Here is a 17,556-nt window from a genome sequence, read left to right as displayed (position 1 = left end):
TAATTAGCACATTATGCTTTTATTATAATAGATTAGGGGCCCAGTGTATAAATTTGTGCACCTTGAAAGGAACTGTAGGCTGCAAGGCTGTGGTAGGCACAGGTGCAGGTTTCAGCCCATCCTTCATACCCCAGCCAGGCTCCTCCAACTGCGGCCCCTGGTTCTCTGTCTGCCAGCAGCCCTGCTCCTGCCACCACTGCGCCTACGTGCTGATGGCGCTGGCCCCTCTAACACCTGCTCACAGCACTGAGCGACTGGGGCCAGTGCTAGCAGTGGGTGCAAGTGGGGCCAGCAACATCAGTGAGTGTGAGCAACTGCTGCTACCCTGATCACCCCTTAGGAATAGGAAGAGGTAGAAGCCCTCAGGGGCAATCAGGACCAGCAACCACACCTGCTGATGGTGCTGAGCAATTAGGACTGGCATTGGGCATTGGTAGTGGGTACAAGTGGTGGCTCCAGCACTGGCTGTGGGTGCTGGTGCTGGTAGTGGGTGCACGTGGTGACTCTGGCACCAGTAGCGGGTGTGAATGTGGACAGTGCCAGCAGCAGGTGCAAGTGCTGGGCGGGCCCTCGATGTGCACAGGCAAGGAATTTTCAGTAATCACCAGAATCTCTCCCCGATGATAGCGACTGGCAACCGCCTTGATCTGGTATCCCTGTTCACCTGCTCCACCGGCCTTCTGTGGCCAATGCAGCCATGTTCCACACACACCTCCTGGTGGCCAGCACATCTTATAGTGACTGGTTGGTTGATTGTTCCAGTTGTTCTACCATTTGATCTATTTGCATATTAGCCTTTTATTATGTAGGATAAGTACTTGCTTGTAGGCATTTTTATGCTTGTGTTCCTTTTTGTCTTTCTATTTCTCATTTTTACAGCAGTCCTTTTAGCATTTTTTGCAATGCTGGCTTGTTAGTAATAAACTCTCAAGCCGTTTTTGGTCTGCAAAGCTCCTGATTTTCCCTTCAATTTTGAATGATAGTCTTGCTGGTTGGTGTATTCTTGGATTCAGTATCATGCTTTGCATCACTTTGTATACTTCATTCCATTACTGGCCTGATCTGTATCTGTTTTAAAAATCATTTTGATAATCTAATGGGAGATTCCATATAGATAATCCTCTTATCTACCTTGCAGCCCTTAAGATTCTCTCTTTGTCATTAACATTTGCCATTGTAATTACCAGGTGTCTTGGTGTGGGTCATTTGGGGTTCATCTTATTTGGGATTCTGTGCTTGTGTGAATTTTTTCTTCCCTGCATCAGTTAGTTTCCTATCATTATTTCTTCAAATAAGGTATCTAATCTTTGCTCATCTTCTTGTCCTTTTGGCACCCCTGTTATATAGATATTGTTTCATTTCATGTTGTCCTATAGCTCCATTAAGCTTTCCTCCTTCTTTCTAATTTTTTTCTCCAATTGCTGTTCAGATTGGGTATGTTTTTTTGCCCTGTCTTCTAATACGCTGACTCGGTCCTCAGCATCTTCTAGTCTACTATTGAAACCTTCCATTGTGTTTTTTTATTTATTTTTATTTTTTTATTGTAGCTATATCATTCTTCATTTCCTCTTGATTCTTACATTAGTTGGTAATTTTCTCATCCAGCCAGTTTAGGAACTGTATGACCCTTACTCTGAATTCTTTCTTTGACATATTTCTTGCCTGCATTTCATTTAGTTTCTTTCCTGGTGATTCCTCCTTTTTTCATTTGGGTTTTTCTTTCTTTTTTTGGTCTCCTTATTTTTGCTGTCTCTTTCTGGCCCTGGGCTCCCTGCTGGGTTTGAAGTGTTGAAGTGGTTCAATAATCTGGGAATCGCTAGACTGGAGGCTGAATCTGTCTTGAGTTTCACACTTTTATTGTCTCTATTCTGAGTTGTACCCCGTTCTTCCTCAATTCTGGTCCCTCAGTTGTCTACTTCGGATTCTCAGTGTGTGACTCCCTTTGAGAACTCAGAGACCTCTGGCATGCAATTCACTGTGCAGCCCTGGCACCCAAGGCAGGATGGCACCCTTGTTCCCTCTAGTAGCACACACGCAGCATGGTCCTGTGACCTGTGGCTGGGCACACCAAGTTGCACCAACCAGGGAGTATTGACCTGGGTATATTTTTGTTGTAATTCCAGTTTGGTTATGGGAGTGTGTCCATGTAGCATCCACTTACTCCTCTGTCATTTTTAACCCATGATTTCATTCTTAAGATTCTTAAGATTTGAACCATCTTTAAAAAATAACCTAGTTGAATGACTCATATGTTACATATATTTAGTATATTAATTAGTCTTTATTATTGAAGAAGGAATAATTTAATTATCAAAATGTATTAATTATTACCCTAACTGGTTTGGATCAGTGGATAGAGCATTGGCCTGTGGACTGAAGGGTCCCAGGTTCCATTCTAGTCAAGGGCACATATCTTGGTTGTGGGCACATCCACAGTAGGGGGTGTGCAGAAGCAGCTGATCGATGTTTCTCTCTCATTGGTGTTTCTAACTCTCTATCCCTTTCCCTTCTTATCTTTAAAAAAATAAATAAAATATATTTTTAAAAAATCTAGACAGGCAGAGTCAAGATGGTGACTGGAAGGAAGGGAGGGAGGGTATGGAGGTGTGTATGGATGTGTGTGGGTGTGTGTGAGAGTGAAATAGGGACAGTTAGACCCTGCAGTTCTTCCAGGGGGCTGGCAGTCTGGGCAGTCTTAGATGGCAAAACTCTACAGCCACTGCAAACACTCTGAGGAGGACACCAGTGGCACAGAAACCATGCCATCTTGAAGAACAGAACTGCTTGAGACTAGAATCCTAGCCTCGCCACCATCCAGTCTGGTCTTAGAAGCAAACCAGGACAATACAGCCACTCTGGTAGGACAATACCTGCCACCACAGCTGTAGACCCAGGGACACCAAAACTCCAGGCACTGGGCCGCAGGTTTCTGTGAGTCACAAAGCTAATTTCCCCCCCCCCCCCCCACCTCAGCCCCCATGGCAGAAACATAGAAACTTCCAGACCCCATCCGCACAATAAGGCTTTCTGCACACACAAAGCAGTGGCAACTCTGCCTGACTTTGAGCCTTGGTGTCAGACACAGCAAGTTTGTTTCCCGCTACTCTTCTCTGGGCCCAGGCAGGGAGACTGAGTGGAATTCAAGCCTAGCTGCTCATCATTAGAGAGATGTTCTTCTCTGACCAGGTCTCACACCCACACGTGGCAGGGAGACATTGCTGAACTTGAGCCTGGACTTGTGAACTCTGAGAATTTGTTTCCTGTGACTCATCTCCGCACCCAGGCAGGGAGACTGAGTGGAATTTGAGCATAGGCACATGACCTTGGGGAGATTGTTTTTTGCGACCAGATCCTACGACCACACAGGGAGACAGCACTGAATTTGAGCCTGGGTGTGCAAATCCAAGGAGTTTCTTCCCCACGACCAGACACTGTGCCCACATAGGAAGGCAGCACTGAATTTGAGCCTGAGTATATGGACACAGGGAGTTTGTTTTTCACCTTGCACACCTGTGGGACCAGACCCCACACTCACACTAAGTGGCAGTGCCACCTGACTTTGATTCAGGGCAAGCACACACAGAAGGCTATTTACCGCAAGGCAGAAGTGGACAACTGAGTGATCCAGTCTCCTGGGCAGATTTGGGACCCTGAATCTCCACATAAGAGGCAGCATTGACCACCAGTGACTGGACTCCGTTTCTTATTATATGCGCCTGAGATCCCTAATTCCCAGTACATTCACACTAAGTGCCAGTGACTCACATTCTTAGCATATATGCACACAGGGACTGATTCTCAGTGCAAAGTAGCACCAAGAAACAGAGGCTTTGATACTCGATTCTCGACATGGACACAGGAAGCCTCTGACTCCTGACATGTAATAGGGGACTTTGATTTTTGGCATATGCCAGTGGTTTCTCTGTTTCAACATGGCACAGGCAGCATCCCTGATTCTAGGTGCACACACAAGGCCACACTAAGAGTCTGTGACTCTGATCCAGGGTATGCGTGGCTCCCACCAACCCACAGCAACAGGTATTAGTATCAGAGCTCTTCAGTGACACTTGGGGGGTGCAAAATTCCCACTGCACATAGTCCAGGTCCCTGCAACTCAACATCTGAATATTCTCGTGATACCCTGTTTCCCAAAAAATAAGACAGTGTCTTATATTAATTTTTGCTCCCACAGATATGCTAGATCTTATTTTCAGGGGATGTTTTATTTTTCCACGTGCTAGGTCTTATTTTCGGAGGATGTCTTATTTTTTGGGAAACACGGTAGTCAGGACGAGGAGACAACAAAGCAATCCCCAGAGGAAAGAAAAGGAGGAATCATCAAGTAAGTAAATAAGTGAAACGGAAGCATGAAACATGATATAAAAAGAATTCAGAGTAATGGTCATACAATTCACACACCAGATGGATGAGAAAATCAACCTATGCAAAAATCAGGAAGAAGTGAAAAATGATATAGCTACAATAAAAAACACCATGGAAGGGCTTCAACAGTAGACCAGAAGAAATAGAAGACAGAATCAGCAAGTAAAGGAGATCAGGTACAGAAACAAGCTCAATCTGAAAAGCAACTAGAGAAAAAATTAAAAAGCAGGAGGAGAGCCTAAGGGAGCTTTGGGAAAATGCAAAATGAAATAACATATCTATACTAGGCCTGCCAGAAGGACAAGAAGAGCAGCAAGGATTAGAAAATCTATTTGAAGAAATAATGACAAGATACTCAAGAACAAAGTTACTCAAATACAAAGAGTCCCAAGCAAGATGAATCCCAAGACCTAACACACACCATAATTATAATGGCAAATGTTATCGACAAAGAGAGAATCTTAAAGATTGCAAGAGAGAGACAGAGAGTTACCTACAAAGGATCCCCCATCATATTATAAAATGATTTCTCATCAAAAACACATCAAGCTAGAAGGGAATGGGAGGAGATATACAAAAGTGATACAAAGCTTTTGTATCCAAGAATACTCTATCCAGCAAGACTATCAATCAAAATTAAAAGGGAAATCAGGAGCTACTCAGACAAAAAAAGGCTAAGGGAATTTATCACTACCAAATCAGCAATTCAAGAAATGCTAAAGGGAATGCTGTAAATAAATAAATAAATAAATAAATAAATAAAAGGTAAGAAAGAACACAACCTCAAGAAGTACAAATGGCTACAAATAAGTACCTTTCAGTAATAATTTGAAATGTAAATGGACTAAATGCTTCAATCAAAAGACATCAAGTGGCTAAATGGATAAAAAAAAAAAGAAAAAGCATAATTCATATATATGCTGTCTACAGAGACCCACCTCAGAACAAGGGACTCACACAGACTGAAAGTGTAGGGATGGAAAAATATCTTTCAGGCAAATGGAAAAAAAAAAAAAATGGAGTGGAATTGAAGGCCATAACAAGAGTTAAGGAAGGCCACATCATAATACTAAAGGGTTTGATACAACAGGAGGATATAACCCTGGTAATCATATATGCACCCAATGCAGGAGCACCCAAATACATAAAAAATCTCCTGGAGGATATCAAGAAAGAGATTGACTGCAATACATTTATAGTAGGGGACTTTAATATACCACTGGCTTCACTGGTTAAATCCTCTAGACAAAAACTCAGCAAAGAAACAACAATCCTAAATGCTCACTAGATCAGATGGAATTAATTGACATCTTCAGAACATTTCACCCCAAAGCTGTGGAATATACGTTCTTCTCAACCTCACATGAGACATTTTCAAAAATAGACTGGGTCACAAGCAAAGTCTCCCCAAATTCAAGATGATTAAAATCAAACCAAGCATCTTTTCAGACCACAATGATACAATATTAGAAATAAACTACAAAAAAAAAAAAAATCCAAAACACTCAACCACTTGGAAGCTGAATAGTATGTTATTAAATATTGATTGGGTTACCAATCAGATCACAGAAGAAATTAAAAACATTCTGGAAACTAATCACAATAAAAACACAACAATCTAAAACCTATGGGGCACAAGTTTATAGCTCCACAGGCCTACCTCAAAAAAACAAGAAAAAAAATGGTAATAAATCATCTAATGCTACAACTCAAAGAATTAGAAAGAGAGCAACAAGAAAAGGCCAGAGTGAGCAGAAGTAAGGAGATAATGAAGATTAGAGCAGAAATAAATGTCATAAAGATGGAAAAAAAAAAAAAAACATACAAAAGATCAATGAACCAAAGAGCTGGTTCTTTGAAAGTATAAACAAGATTGATGAACCTCTAGCCAGGCTCACCAAGAAGCAAAGAAAGATGACTCAAATAAACAAAATCAGAAATGATAGCGCAAAATAACAACAGATCCCACAGAAATACAAAGGATTGTTTTAAAATATTATGAACAACTCTGTTCCATCAAACAAGCCAACCTGGAGGAAATGGACATATTCCTAGAAAAATACAACCTTCCAAAACTCAATCAGAAAGATTCTAAAAATATCAATATGTCAATAACTATGGAAGAAATTGAAGCAGTCATCAAAAAGCATCCAGGAAACAAAAGCCCGGGACCAGATCGCTTCACAGGAGAGTTATACCAAACATTCAAGGAAAAACTAAAACCTATCGTCCTCAAACTATTCAAAAAAATCCAAGAGGAAAGAACACTTCCAAGCTCCTTCTATGAAGCCAGCATCACCCTAATACCAAACCCAGATAAAGACAACACAATGAAAGAGAATTACAGGTCAATATAGATGCCAAAATTCTAAACAAAATTCTAGCAAATCAGATCCAGCAGCACATCAGAAAGATCATACACCATGACCAAGCAGGATTTATCCCAGGATGGTACAATATCCACAAATCAATAAACATGATACATCACATAAATAAATTGAGGGAGAAAAATTACATAGTCATATCAACTTATGCAGAAAAAGCATTTGACAATATCCAACACCCTTTCTTGATAAAACTGTCAGCAAGGTGGCAATAAAAGGATCATATCTCAACATCATAGAAGTCATATATGATAAACCCACAGCCTGCGTCACACTCAATGGACAAAAACTAAAACATTTTTTCCTTAAGAACAGGAACAAGACAGGGATGCCCTCTCACCACTCCTGTTCGACACAGTACTGGAATTACTAGCCATTGCAATTAGACAACAAGAAATAAAAGACATCCAAATTGGAAAAGAAGTATGGTCCTTATTTGCAGATGACATGATACTGTACATAGAAAATCCCAAAGACTCCATCAGAAAATTATTAGACTTAAATAAATGAATTTGGAAAGGTAGCAGGATACAAGATTAATGCCAAGAAATCTGTGGCATTTCTACACACAACAGTGAACTTACAGAAAGAAAGACTAAAAAAGAAATCCCATTTACCATCTCACCAAATAAATTAAGATACCTAGGAATAAACTTAACTAAAGAGGTAAAAGACTACAGGACATTGAAAAAAAGAGATAGAGGTAGATATAAACAGATGGAAGAACATAGCATGTTCATGGATTGGTAAAATTAGCATAATCAAAATATCCATACTACCCAAAGCAATCTATAAATTCAATGCTATCCCCACTAAAATACCAATGGCATATTTCACAGACCTAGAATGAATTCTCCAAAAATTCATCTGGAATATAAAAGGACCCTGAATAGCTGCAGCAATCCTGAGAAAGAAGAACAAAGTAGGTGGGATTTCAATACCAAATTTCAAGCTGTATTACAAAGCCATTGTTCATATATATATATATATATATATATATATATATATATTTTTTTTTTTTTTTTTTTTTACAGAGAGGAAGGGAGAGAGACAGAGAGCCAGAAACGTCGATGAGAGAGAAACATACACCAGCTGCCTCCTGCACACCCGCTACCGGGGATGTGCCCACAACCAATGTACATGCCCCTGACCAGAACCTAACCCGAGACCTTTTAGTCTGCAAACCGATGCTCTACCACTGAGCCAAACTGGTTTTGGCAAAAGCCACTGTTCTTAAAGCAGCCTAGTAGTGGCACAAGAACAGACATATAGATCAATGAAATAGAAAAGAGAGACCAGAAATCAACCCAAACCACTATGCCCAATTAATATTCAACAAAGCAGGCATGAACATATAATACCATTTATTGAAGAGACTGCCATATGGAATCAAGGCTGTCTCTTCAATAAATGGTATTGGGAAAATTGGACAGATACAGGCAAAAGAAAAAAAAAAAAAAAGAAAATTGACCACCATACACAAACTCATACATCTCAACAAAAGGAAGATAAAAATCCAATCAAGAAATAAGCAAAGGATCTAAATAGAAACTTTTTGAAACAAGACAGAAGGTAGGCCAAGAGACATATGAAAACATGACCAAAGTCACTAATTATCCGATAGATGCAAATCAAAACAACAATGCGGTACTATCTGACACCTGCCAGAATGGCTATCATCAACAAATCAATAAACCACAAATGTTGGCAAGCATTCGGAGAAAAAGGAATGCTGGTGCACTGCTGGTGGGATTGTAGACTGGTGCAGCCACTGTGAAGGACAGTATGGAGTTAACTCTAAAAACTAAAAATGGAACTCCCATTTGACCCAGTAATCTCACTTCTAGGAATATATCCCAAGAAGCTAGAAACATTAATCAGAAAGGATATATGCCCCCCTATGTGCATAGCATCACAATTTACCATAGCTAAGATATGGAAACAGCCTAAGTGCCCATCAGCAAATGAGTGGATTATAAAACTGTGATACATCTTTATAATGGAATACTACCCTGCGCTAAAAAGGAAGGAATTTCTACCATTTGCAACAACATGGATAGAACTGGAGAGCATTATGCTAAGTGAAATAACTCAGTCGGAGAAAGAAATGATCTCACTCATTTATGGAATATAATGAACAACATAAACTTATGAACAAAAACAGCTCCATAGACAGAGAAACATCGATCAGACCATTAAACTTTAGAGGGAAGGTAAAGGATGGTGGGGGTAAGGAGGAGAGATCAACCAAAGGACTTGTATACATGCATATAAGCCCAATCAATGGACACAGACAACAGGGGAGTAAGGGCATGGGGCATGAGTGGGGGGGAAGGAAGGATAATGGGATAATTAGGACACATATGTAACACCTTAATAAAAAAATATAAAATCAGTTATTGACATATTTCTTCCTATTTAATAAGAGGAATATGCAAATTAACCATCACTTTGCTACACCAGAAGCCATGCCCACAAACCACACCCACAAGCCAATCAGGAGCAAATATGCAAATAACCTCAACAAAGATGTCTATGGCCACAGAGAGCAGGAGGAAGGTTTGGGTTTTCCCGGCAATAGAGGAAGTCAAGCTTTCTGCCTGCCCTTGCCAGCCTAGGTCTCCACTCAAGGCTACAAAGTTTCAATGATTGAAGATACATAAATCCAATCAGAAATGGCGGCAGCCACAGAGCTGGAAAGAGCAGGAGGCTAGGGTTTCCCCTAGCAATGGAGGAAGCCAAGCTTTCCCTACACCCTATCTGGCCCAGAGCTCTTCTAAAGGCTACAAAGTTTCAGTTATAGAAGATAAATTCCAACAGAAATGGCTGCCAGGGAGAAAGCAGGAAGGAGGCTTGGCTCTGCTCCAGGCTACAAAGTTTCAATTGTAGAAGATAAATAAATAAACTCCAGAAACCAGGGCCTCCACTTGGGTTGCTGGGTGGCATGGCCGGCCTGCAAATCACCACAGACTCCACACCCAGGCTGCCCCATGCCTCAAGGGAACCCCCACCCTGATCTGGGACACCCTTCAGGGCAAACCAGCTGGCCCCCACCCATGCACCAGGCCTCTATACTATCTAATAAAAGAGTAATGTGAAGATTGACCATCACAAGATGGCTGCCCCCATGTGGACACAAAATGTCCGCCAAAGATGGCCATCAGTGGAGGACAGTTCAGAGGGGAGGCATTTGGGAGTGATCAAGCCTGCAATGTAGGGCAGTTAGGATCAAACAGGGGCAAACAGGCTGACATGGGAGCAGTTAGGCATCAATCAGGCTGGCAGGGGAGTGGTTGCAGGCGTCTTCAAACTACGGCCCGCGGGCCCGCAGAGGAGTCTGATCCGGCCCGCCAGGTTTTTTGGGCAGTGAGCGCAGCCGAGATGTTACAGTAGGAATTAGTAGTTCATATAGTCCGGCCCTCCAGCTCTCTGAGGGACCGTGATCTGGCCCCCACTTTAAAAAGTTTGAGGACCCCTGGATGGGATGATCAGTCTGGCAGGCAGAAGCAATTAGGGGCAATCAGGAAGGCAGGCAAGCAGTTGGGAGCCAGCATTCCTGGATTGTGAGTTGGACATCTCTCGAGGGACCCCAGATTGAAAAGGGTGCAGGCTGGGCTGAGGGACAGCCCCCAACCCCGTGCACCAATTTCATGCACCAGGTCTCTAGTTTAAAATAAATTTGGATTCAGGAATAGTAAATTTTTTATTATTTTATCACAAAGTATCTTTCTTTTTATGTAAGTGATCCTGTAATAAGTATATTTGTTTTATTTTCTTTTGAGTTTAGAATACTATAATTTTAAATTTGTGAAAATTGTGAATTTAAAGTACTAATCATGTGTATATAATAATTTTATTTTACATTATGGAATACATTTTTATCGTAGGTTTCGTCTTGATATATATCGTTGTTTGGCCAGCCCAGCTCTAATAATGTTAACAGAGGAAGATCCAATTCTGAGAGCATTTGAACTTAGTGCTGATTTAAAAGAACTAAGCCTTGTGGAGGTGGAATTCAGGTGGGAATGAATAGAAAATATAAATTATATTTTATCTTTTTTCCAGAATATTTTCAGCCTTTTTCATAGGGCAATTTAAAAGATATATTTACATTTTATTCAAGATCTTGCTGCCATCTGCTAATGTTTCCCTTCTCTTTTAGTGGAATAGACCCTGGTATAATGTAGGTCACGTCTCCCCATCTGCTCTCTGCCCCTATTGAGTCCCTGCTGTTTCACATTGCCAAAAGCATCCAAGGGCAGTGGATGTGGGAGTGGCAACTTGAGAAGGACAAAACCGTTTATAACTACTCTCTGTCCTATCTTCCCTACTCCACATCCTATAGTCACTAGAGTGTGATTATTCATAACTCTTAGAAGCATATGGAATGCTTTCTGAATGTCAGGGATATCTCACACAGAGAGACCTAGTTCATTTTCACTGTTAAGTGAGAGTTTCTGTTAGGAGAAGTATAGCATGTAGACATTTCTTCTGAAATGAAGAGTTATGTGCAGTTTGTATACCCCAAAAATTGTTGTTAGTAATTTTTTTGTAGATAGGTAAGTTGGGGGAGGGAGCCTTTGGAAAAAGCAGCCTATTAAACTACTGATAGACATTTAAAAAAAATTTTTTTTAGAAAACTACATTTAGTCAACATGAGGAAAAGCTTTGAGACTTTCCCTTAAGTTAAAGTATCCCTGATGCCTTCCAAAGAAGGAAGAACTGATCAAGATTTCTTGCCAGTTCCCACCTTCCTTTTCATATCCAGATGATGGTGGAGCCCTTGTCTTACATTGCTTTCTTCCAATGATTTGATAAGACTGAGAAAATTCATATTTCTACTTACTGGAAGGGCAAAATGAAGCTTGCAATTTTTTTTTGCCTTTACAGCAGTACATAGTGTGTGTTCTTGAGAGCTCTGAGTTCCAGAAATCTTTAAAAATACCTGTTTATACGTTTTCAAGTTTAGAAATACTATATTTTAATTTGGATACATTAAAATTTACCTGAACTTGAAATAACAAAGTATATACTTGGATGAACATGAGACATGCTTAAAATGTAATTTGTTGCTGCTTTAATTAGCACATGAGACTGTTAATAAATTATTTCTTTTAAATATGAAGAACTTTCTATTATAATCTCATAATCAGAGTTCTGAGTTACCATATAAAATACAATTCCTCCAAAAAAGTGATTTGAAATAACTACTATGATTAAATTATTATCATAGACTAATAAAGTTAGATTTTGAAGTGATCATAGAATCCTTTTCTATAACCCATTGTTTTTATAGGCAGAGAATGTGATCAATATAGGTTAGCTGTTTTACTGATAACCAACAGTTAATTAGGAACAGACTTGATATTAGGAGCAGAGTTGTAACTAGATCAGAGAACTCTTTACATCTAGTCTACTATATATCCATTTAAATTATACAGCCTATTTGCAGTCTTCCAGGAATCTATTAGAGTGTAAGCAAATTAGGTTTATAAAATGTACTCATTTTACCTTTGAATATAGAAAAAGGTTTTACAATCTTTATCTAAAGGTGAGATATCTTTGTAAAAATATACATTCTAGACGAATGTTCCCACATGCAACTAGATTTCTAAACTAAGAAGCAGGTACTAATTCAGTTGTTCAAGAAATCCAACTACTTATTCTTAGGTATTTTGGTTACATAGTAAATGCAAAAAATGGATGAGGAAAATGTTAGCCCCTAAGAGTTTAAAAATTTTTAAATGATAATTTTATGCAGCTAGTTTATGAAAGATTCAGTTTTATAGAAAATTAATTGATAGGAAATCTTCCTATTTTACCTTCCTGTCCTTTTAAGAAAAAAGGAATACAAATTTCTGAAGTTCAGTGGACTCATAATTATTTATTTCTAACTTTATTCTAAAATTTTATACTCAAATATATATTGAATATAATCGATATATTTTTTAAAAATGGTCTACTAAAACTTCTTAGTTCTTCACAAATTGATTTAGGCCTGACTTTAACAACAGTTAAATCCTAAGTTTTAAGGAAATGTGATTCTGAAAGAGAATTCTTGACATGTTTTAAGATCTTTTTTTTAAACTTTTTTTATACGAACACTTTAAAAATGAATCAATAATATTTTAATATTAGAAATAGCATAAACATGTTGTAGACTGTTATTGAAAAAAAAAGTTTAGTTAAAAGCTATAGAATAACATTTATTGGTTACCATAAATATATTGTTTAGATAAGTAATATAAAAGGAACTTTTATACCAAACTTATCTATATATATAAGAAGCCAGCTACTGTAACGCCCATAACAACCTAAAGACCAGTCGCTATCATGCCCACTGTGGCCAGCAAACTGGGGTAGGTAGGGCTGGCCAGCCAACCTTGAGGCCCCTCCTTCGTGCCCGCTTGCCCCTGATTGAACTTTCCCACCCAGATCAAGAGTGGGGCTAGCCAAATGTCCCCACGCTTACTCCCCAAGCTTCACCCCACCATAATAAGCCCACAGTCCCTCCCCACAGCTGGCCCATCCCTGTTCGCACCCAAAAGGGGTTGGGGCTGGCTGGCCAACCTCCTGCAACCCCTCCCCCTGCCTAGCCCCACCAATCAGGGGCAGGGCCAATCAGGGGCAGGGCCAGCCAGCCAACCATTCTTGGCTCCTCACCCAGGCTGGTGGCCCCTGATCGGCACCTCCTACCCCATTTGGGGGTGGGGCTGGCTGGCCCACCATCCACAGCCCCTCCCCATGGCCAGCCCCACTCTAAATTGGCCCCCCAATCCCAATAGGGGATGAGGCCTGCTGGACAACCACTCACAGCTCCTCCCCCAACTGGCCCAGTCAACCTCCTGCCATCTCCTCCTCCTGACAGGCCCAGCCCCAGTCCACCCCAATTGGGCCAGGCCAGCTGGTCAGAGCCCACCTGTGCATGAATTGGTGCACTGGGCCTCTAGTAAAGAATAAGGGAAATGAATTAAGAGAAGCACTAGTTGCAAATATCAGAATTTCTAGGGATATCGATAGATAGATAGATAGATAGATAGATATATATATATATATATATATATATATATATATATATACACTCTAATGGAAACATTGTGTGAACATCATGAACATAATTGTGACAGTTTTTCCCAAATCTGAGGAAAATTAATGCACAGTAGGTTCCTTTAACAGTCAGGATATAATGACTTCACATACCACTATCAGAACTAAAATATTACCGAGTAAAAGTTTTCTAGTGAATCTAGCATAGTTAGAAGTTGGAACTAACATTTCTAATAATCAACCATACTATTTTGTAGGAATGATTATGAGGAACTAGCCCAGCAATGTAAAATGTTTGCTAAAGATTTGCTTGCACAAGCCCGGAATTCACGTGAATTGGAAGTTATTCTAAACCATACATCGAGTGATGAGCCTCTTGACAAACGAGGATTATTAGAAGAAAGAATGAATCTAAGTCGTCTAAAACTTGCTATAAAATATAACCAAAAGGAGGTATGATGATTTCTGTGATGTATTTACATTATTTCCTCCACAGTAGTCTAGTGGCTAGAGCAAGGCTTTGGAGCAGTACATATAAGTTGAGATCTTAGTTCTTCTTCATAAAAATGTGCAGCCTTAGGAAAGTTATTGAATCTGTCTGAGCTTTAGTTTTAAAAATTAACTAAGAATATATAGTTAAGAGTTTAGTATAATAAGTACTAGTATTAAGCAAGTATTCAGGGGTAATTGCTATTATTTTTAATTTTAATAATAATAATATGTATTAATTTAATGTTTTGGGAACATTAGCTACACAGGAAATATTAGCTACACAGGTAAGATCTTATGTCATGACCTCACAGTAAACTTTCCCTCTTGTGTTTTGTTTGTCTAGTTTGTTTTATTGATCTGTTATAATAGTTTTTTCTCTTAATATTCCAAGGTCATTAGTTAAAGTAGAAAATTTATAAGGAAATAAATTAAGTACAATAATTTGAATCATTGTAGCTATCTATATGATTATAAATCAATAAAATACCTATATGATTTCAAAAGGAAATACAATGCTAATGCATATAAGTAGAAACATGCAAACTTCCTCTAATATACATTTTGGCTAGACATTATTGACTAAATCTTAGGTTAATTTATTTACTATGTTGTTCTACAACTTAAACATGAAATTTTAGAAAATGTTAGAATAGAGAGATAACAAGATACAAAATCAACTTAAGTGATTGGGAAAAGAATCAAAGAGAGGTGGAAAGAACCAGGGCTACCCTAGTTTGGAAAGAAAAAAACTAAGAGGCAGTTTCCTGATGACATATTTGTATCCCTGGAGGACACACAAGAGATATCAAATATTTCATTCAAAAGAAGATGAAAGAAAAGTAAATAAGTACCTTTTATATAAATTTGTAATGTTCTGTAAGGAAAGCAACATTGAAAAATGATTCTTGGGTATTTGTTCATTTTTTCCCTACTGGCCTCCTGTGGCAAGTATTGAATGAATATGCCTTACCCACATGTATACCTATTTTAAGAGAAAAGTGCTTTTTCATTGGCCTTGTGAATTCATATTTTTTAATTTTTCAATTACACTTGATATTTGGTATTATTTTAATAAATGTTTACCATATATTTGTAAGTACTCAAAGGTCATTGTAGAGTCCCATGTGAATTATTTTCATCTATTGTCTTTTGCTTTTTGTCATTGATTTTGGCTGGGATCTGAACAATGAACTTTGCACTAAGAAGAGAATACCTGTGATAGTTGGAGATGATCCTTCCTGACTCTGTTATGTTAGAAATAACCACAGCCTAACTTACATTAAACTTTAGTGCAGAAGTACAATAGATTTAGAATGATTTGAAGCCACTTAAAGTAACAGAGACAGACAGAAGCATAGAGCTTTTGTGTAAATTTGCTTTTAGGTTGTTTTCTTTAGTCTTTGCTCTGCCATCCAAGAATATCCTTCCATTGATGTCAGATGTTCAGAATTCAACATTAAAGATCCAGCATAGGTTGGATTTTCCTGCAAGCCCATAGGTGTCTAGCATATGGTGGCAACATGTAGAGTGTCATGGTTGAGATGGTTCCTGAAGGCTTTGCACTCCTCTAGGTGGCATTTGTATTAAATATAATTTGTCCTGTTGATACTACTGCTGGCTGTGATTCAGATCCTATTGTGATAGCTACAATGGTGCAGTGTGAAGGAGTCATGTAGAAGTTTGTTCTTCTACCACACTGTGCAGTGACTGCTCTGAGCCAGTCCTTTATGTGAGAATCCGACACTTTCCTCATTTCAGGCAGACTCTGGATGTTTTCTCTTACTTAGCGGAGCATAATCTCTCAATGATCTTTGGTTGTATGTGATTAACATTATTTGCATTTTTTGGTAATAAATGCTTCTTTACTTTTGAAAGAAAAAATAGTAATATTTTTAATTGAAAGGAAGATACTCTATAATTTTAAAGATGAATTAAATATGATTAAAGGAGAAGATAATATTTTCCCAAATAGTTGGTAAACTTTATTTAGGTAATTCATCCTGAATGACAAAGTACCCTGATACTTAAGAGTCAGGCACATGCCGAAACCAGTTTGGCTCAGTGGATAGAGCGTCGGCCTGCGGACTGAAAGGTCCCGGGTTTGATTTCGGTCAAGGGCACGTACCTTGGTTGTGGGCAAATCCCTAGTGGGGGTGTGTGCAAGAGGCAACTGATCAATGACTCTCTCTCATCGACGTTTCTAACTCTCTATCTCTCTTAATTCCTCTCTGTATAAAATCAATAAAATATATTTTTAAAAAAGAGTCAGGCACAAAACAGCATTTCATAATTATTTTATAATAGTTTCATAATTCACTTTATAATTCTCTTGGATCCTTTAGGTCTGGAATTAGGAAAGAACACAGCAAAGATGATTTGTCTCTGTCTTACTATGTGTAGGGCCCACCTGGAGTTAATTCTAATGATCAGGGCTGCAATCATCTGGAGGCTTTTTCAATCATATTTCTGGTGCCTGAGGACTTAAACAAGGAACTCTGAGTGGGCTGGATGCTCAGGTGGATGGGTCCATAGAGGTGGGCATCCTGAGAACTGTAAATGAGGAGGGGCATGGCTTTCATGGTGGGTAGGCTGCAAGGAGATAGTCTGAGAATCCTCTGAGGGCTGACTAGAATGCTTCTATATAGCCTGGGCTTCCTTACAGCAGGATGGTTTCATGGCCGGAGAACATTATACAGGGCAGTTTATGGCTCCAAGAGCAAGTGTTCTTCAAAGCAAAAATTGCATGACCTTTTATGACCTATCTTCAGAAGTCACATAGCGTTACTTCTTCAGAATCTCCTGGGTGAAAGCATTCACAGACATGGTCAGTGGTGCTCAGTGGTTAGAGTGCTAGCCTGTGCTCTAAAGTTGTCACAGTTTCAATTCCCAGTCAAGGGCACACCTGGCTTGTAGGTTCAATCCTTAAAAACCAATGGAAAAAAATATCCTCAGGGGAATATTAACGACAACAAAATAAGTATAAATAAACAAAAATTTTAAAAAAGTAATCACAAGCTTGTTGAAGGGTAGGGAACATTGATCGCACATCTCTTGATTAGCAGAGTATCAAAGAATTTAAAATCCACCACAGACTTGTAACATTTCCAGTTGAAATTTTGTTTTTCTAATTAAATATTTAATGTTACTGTTAATTAAATCATCATTATATAGAGGAATGGCAAAGACAGCAAATAATCCTAAGATTGCTTTGCTATTTGGGGGAAGGGTAAAACCAGTAATTTGGCATGTT

General features: G+C 39.1%; 1 protein-coding gene across 7 annotated transcripts in view; it reads left to right on the top strand.

Moving 5' to 3' along the window:
- Window positions 1–17,556, top strand: part of TRPC1 (transient receptor potential cation channel subfamily C member 1) — a 152,086-nt gene that overhangs the window by 76,160 nt on the left and 58,370 nt on the right. For 6 of the 7 annotated variants that reach the window (XM_045584121.1, XM_045584120.1, XM_036444192.2 and 3 more), the window contains 2 exons: window positions 10,655–10,786; window positions 14,072–14,267. In XM_045584121.1, the coding sequence (XP_045440077.1) occupies window positions 10,655–10,786; window positions 14,072–14,267 (328 nt within the window). Of the gene's footprint in view, window positions 1–3,870; window positions 3,881–4,098; window positions 4,104–10,654; window positions 10,787–14,071; window positions 14,268–17,556 lie in introns of those variants that run through there. The other variant, XM_036444193.2, reaches the window with a different exon arrangement.

This window comes from Pipistrellus kuhlii, unplaced genomic scaffold, assembly GCF_014108245.1.
Source record: "Pipistrellus kuhlii isolate mPipKuh1 unplaced genomic scaffold, mPipKuh1.p scaffold_m20_p_2, whole genome shotgun sequence".
In the NCBI taxonomy this organism is placed as follows: Eukaryota; Metazoa; Chordata; class Mammalia; order Chiroptera; family Vespertilionidae; genus Pipistrellus; species Pipistrellus kuhlii.
The sequence above is the reverse complement of the archived record's forward strand: the minus strand, read 5'-3'. Positions and strand labels throughout refer to the sequence as shown.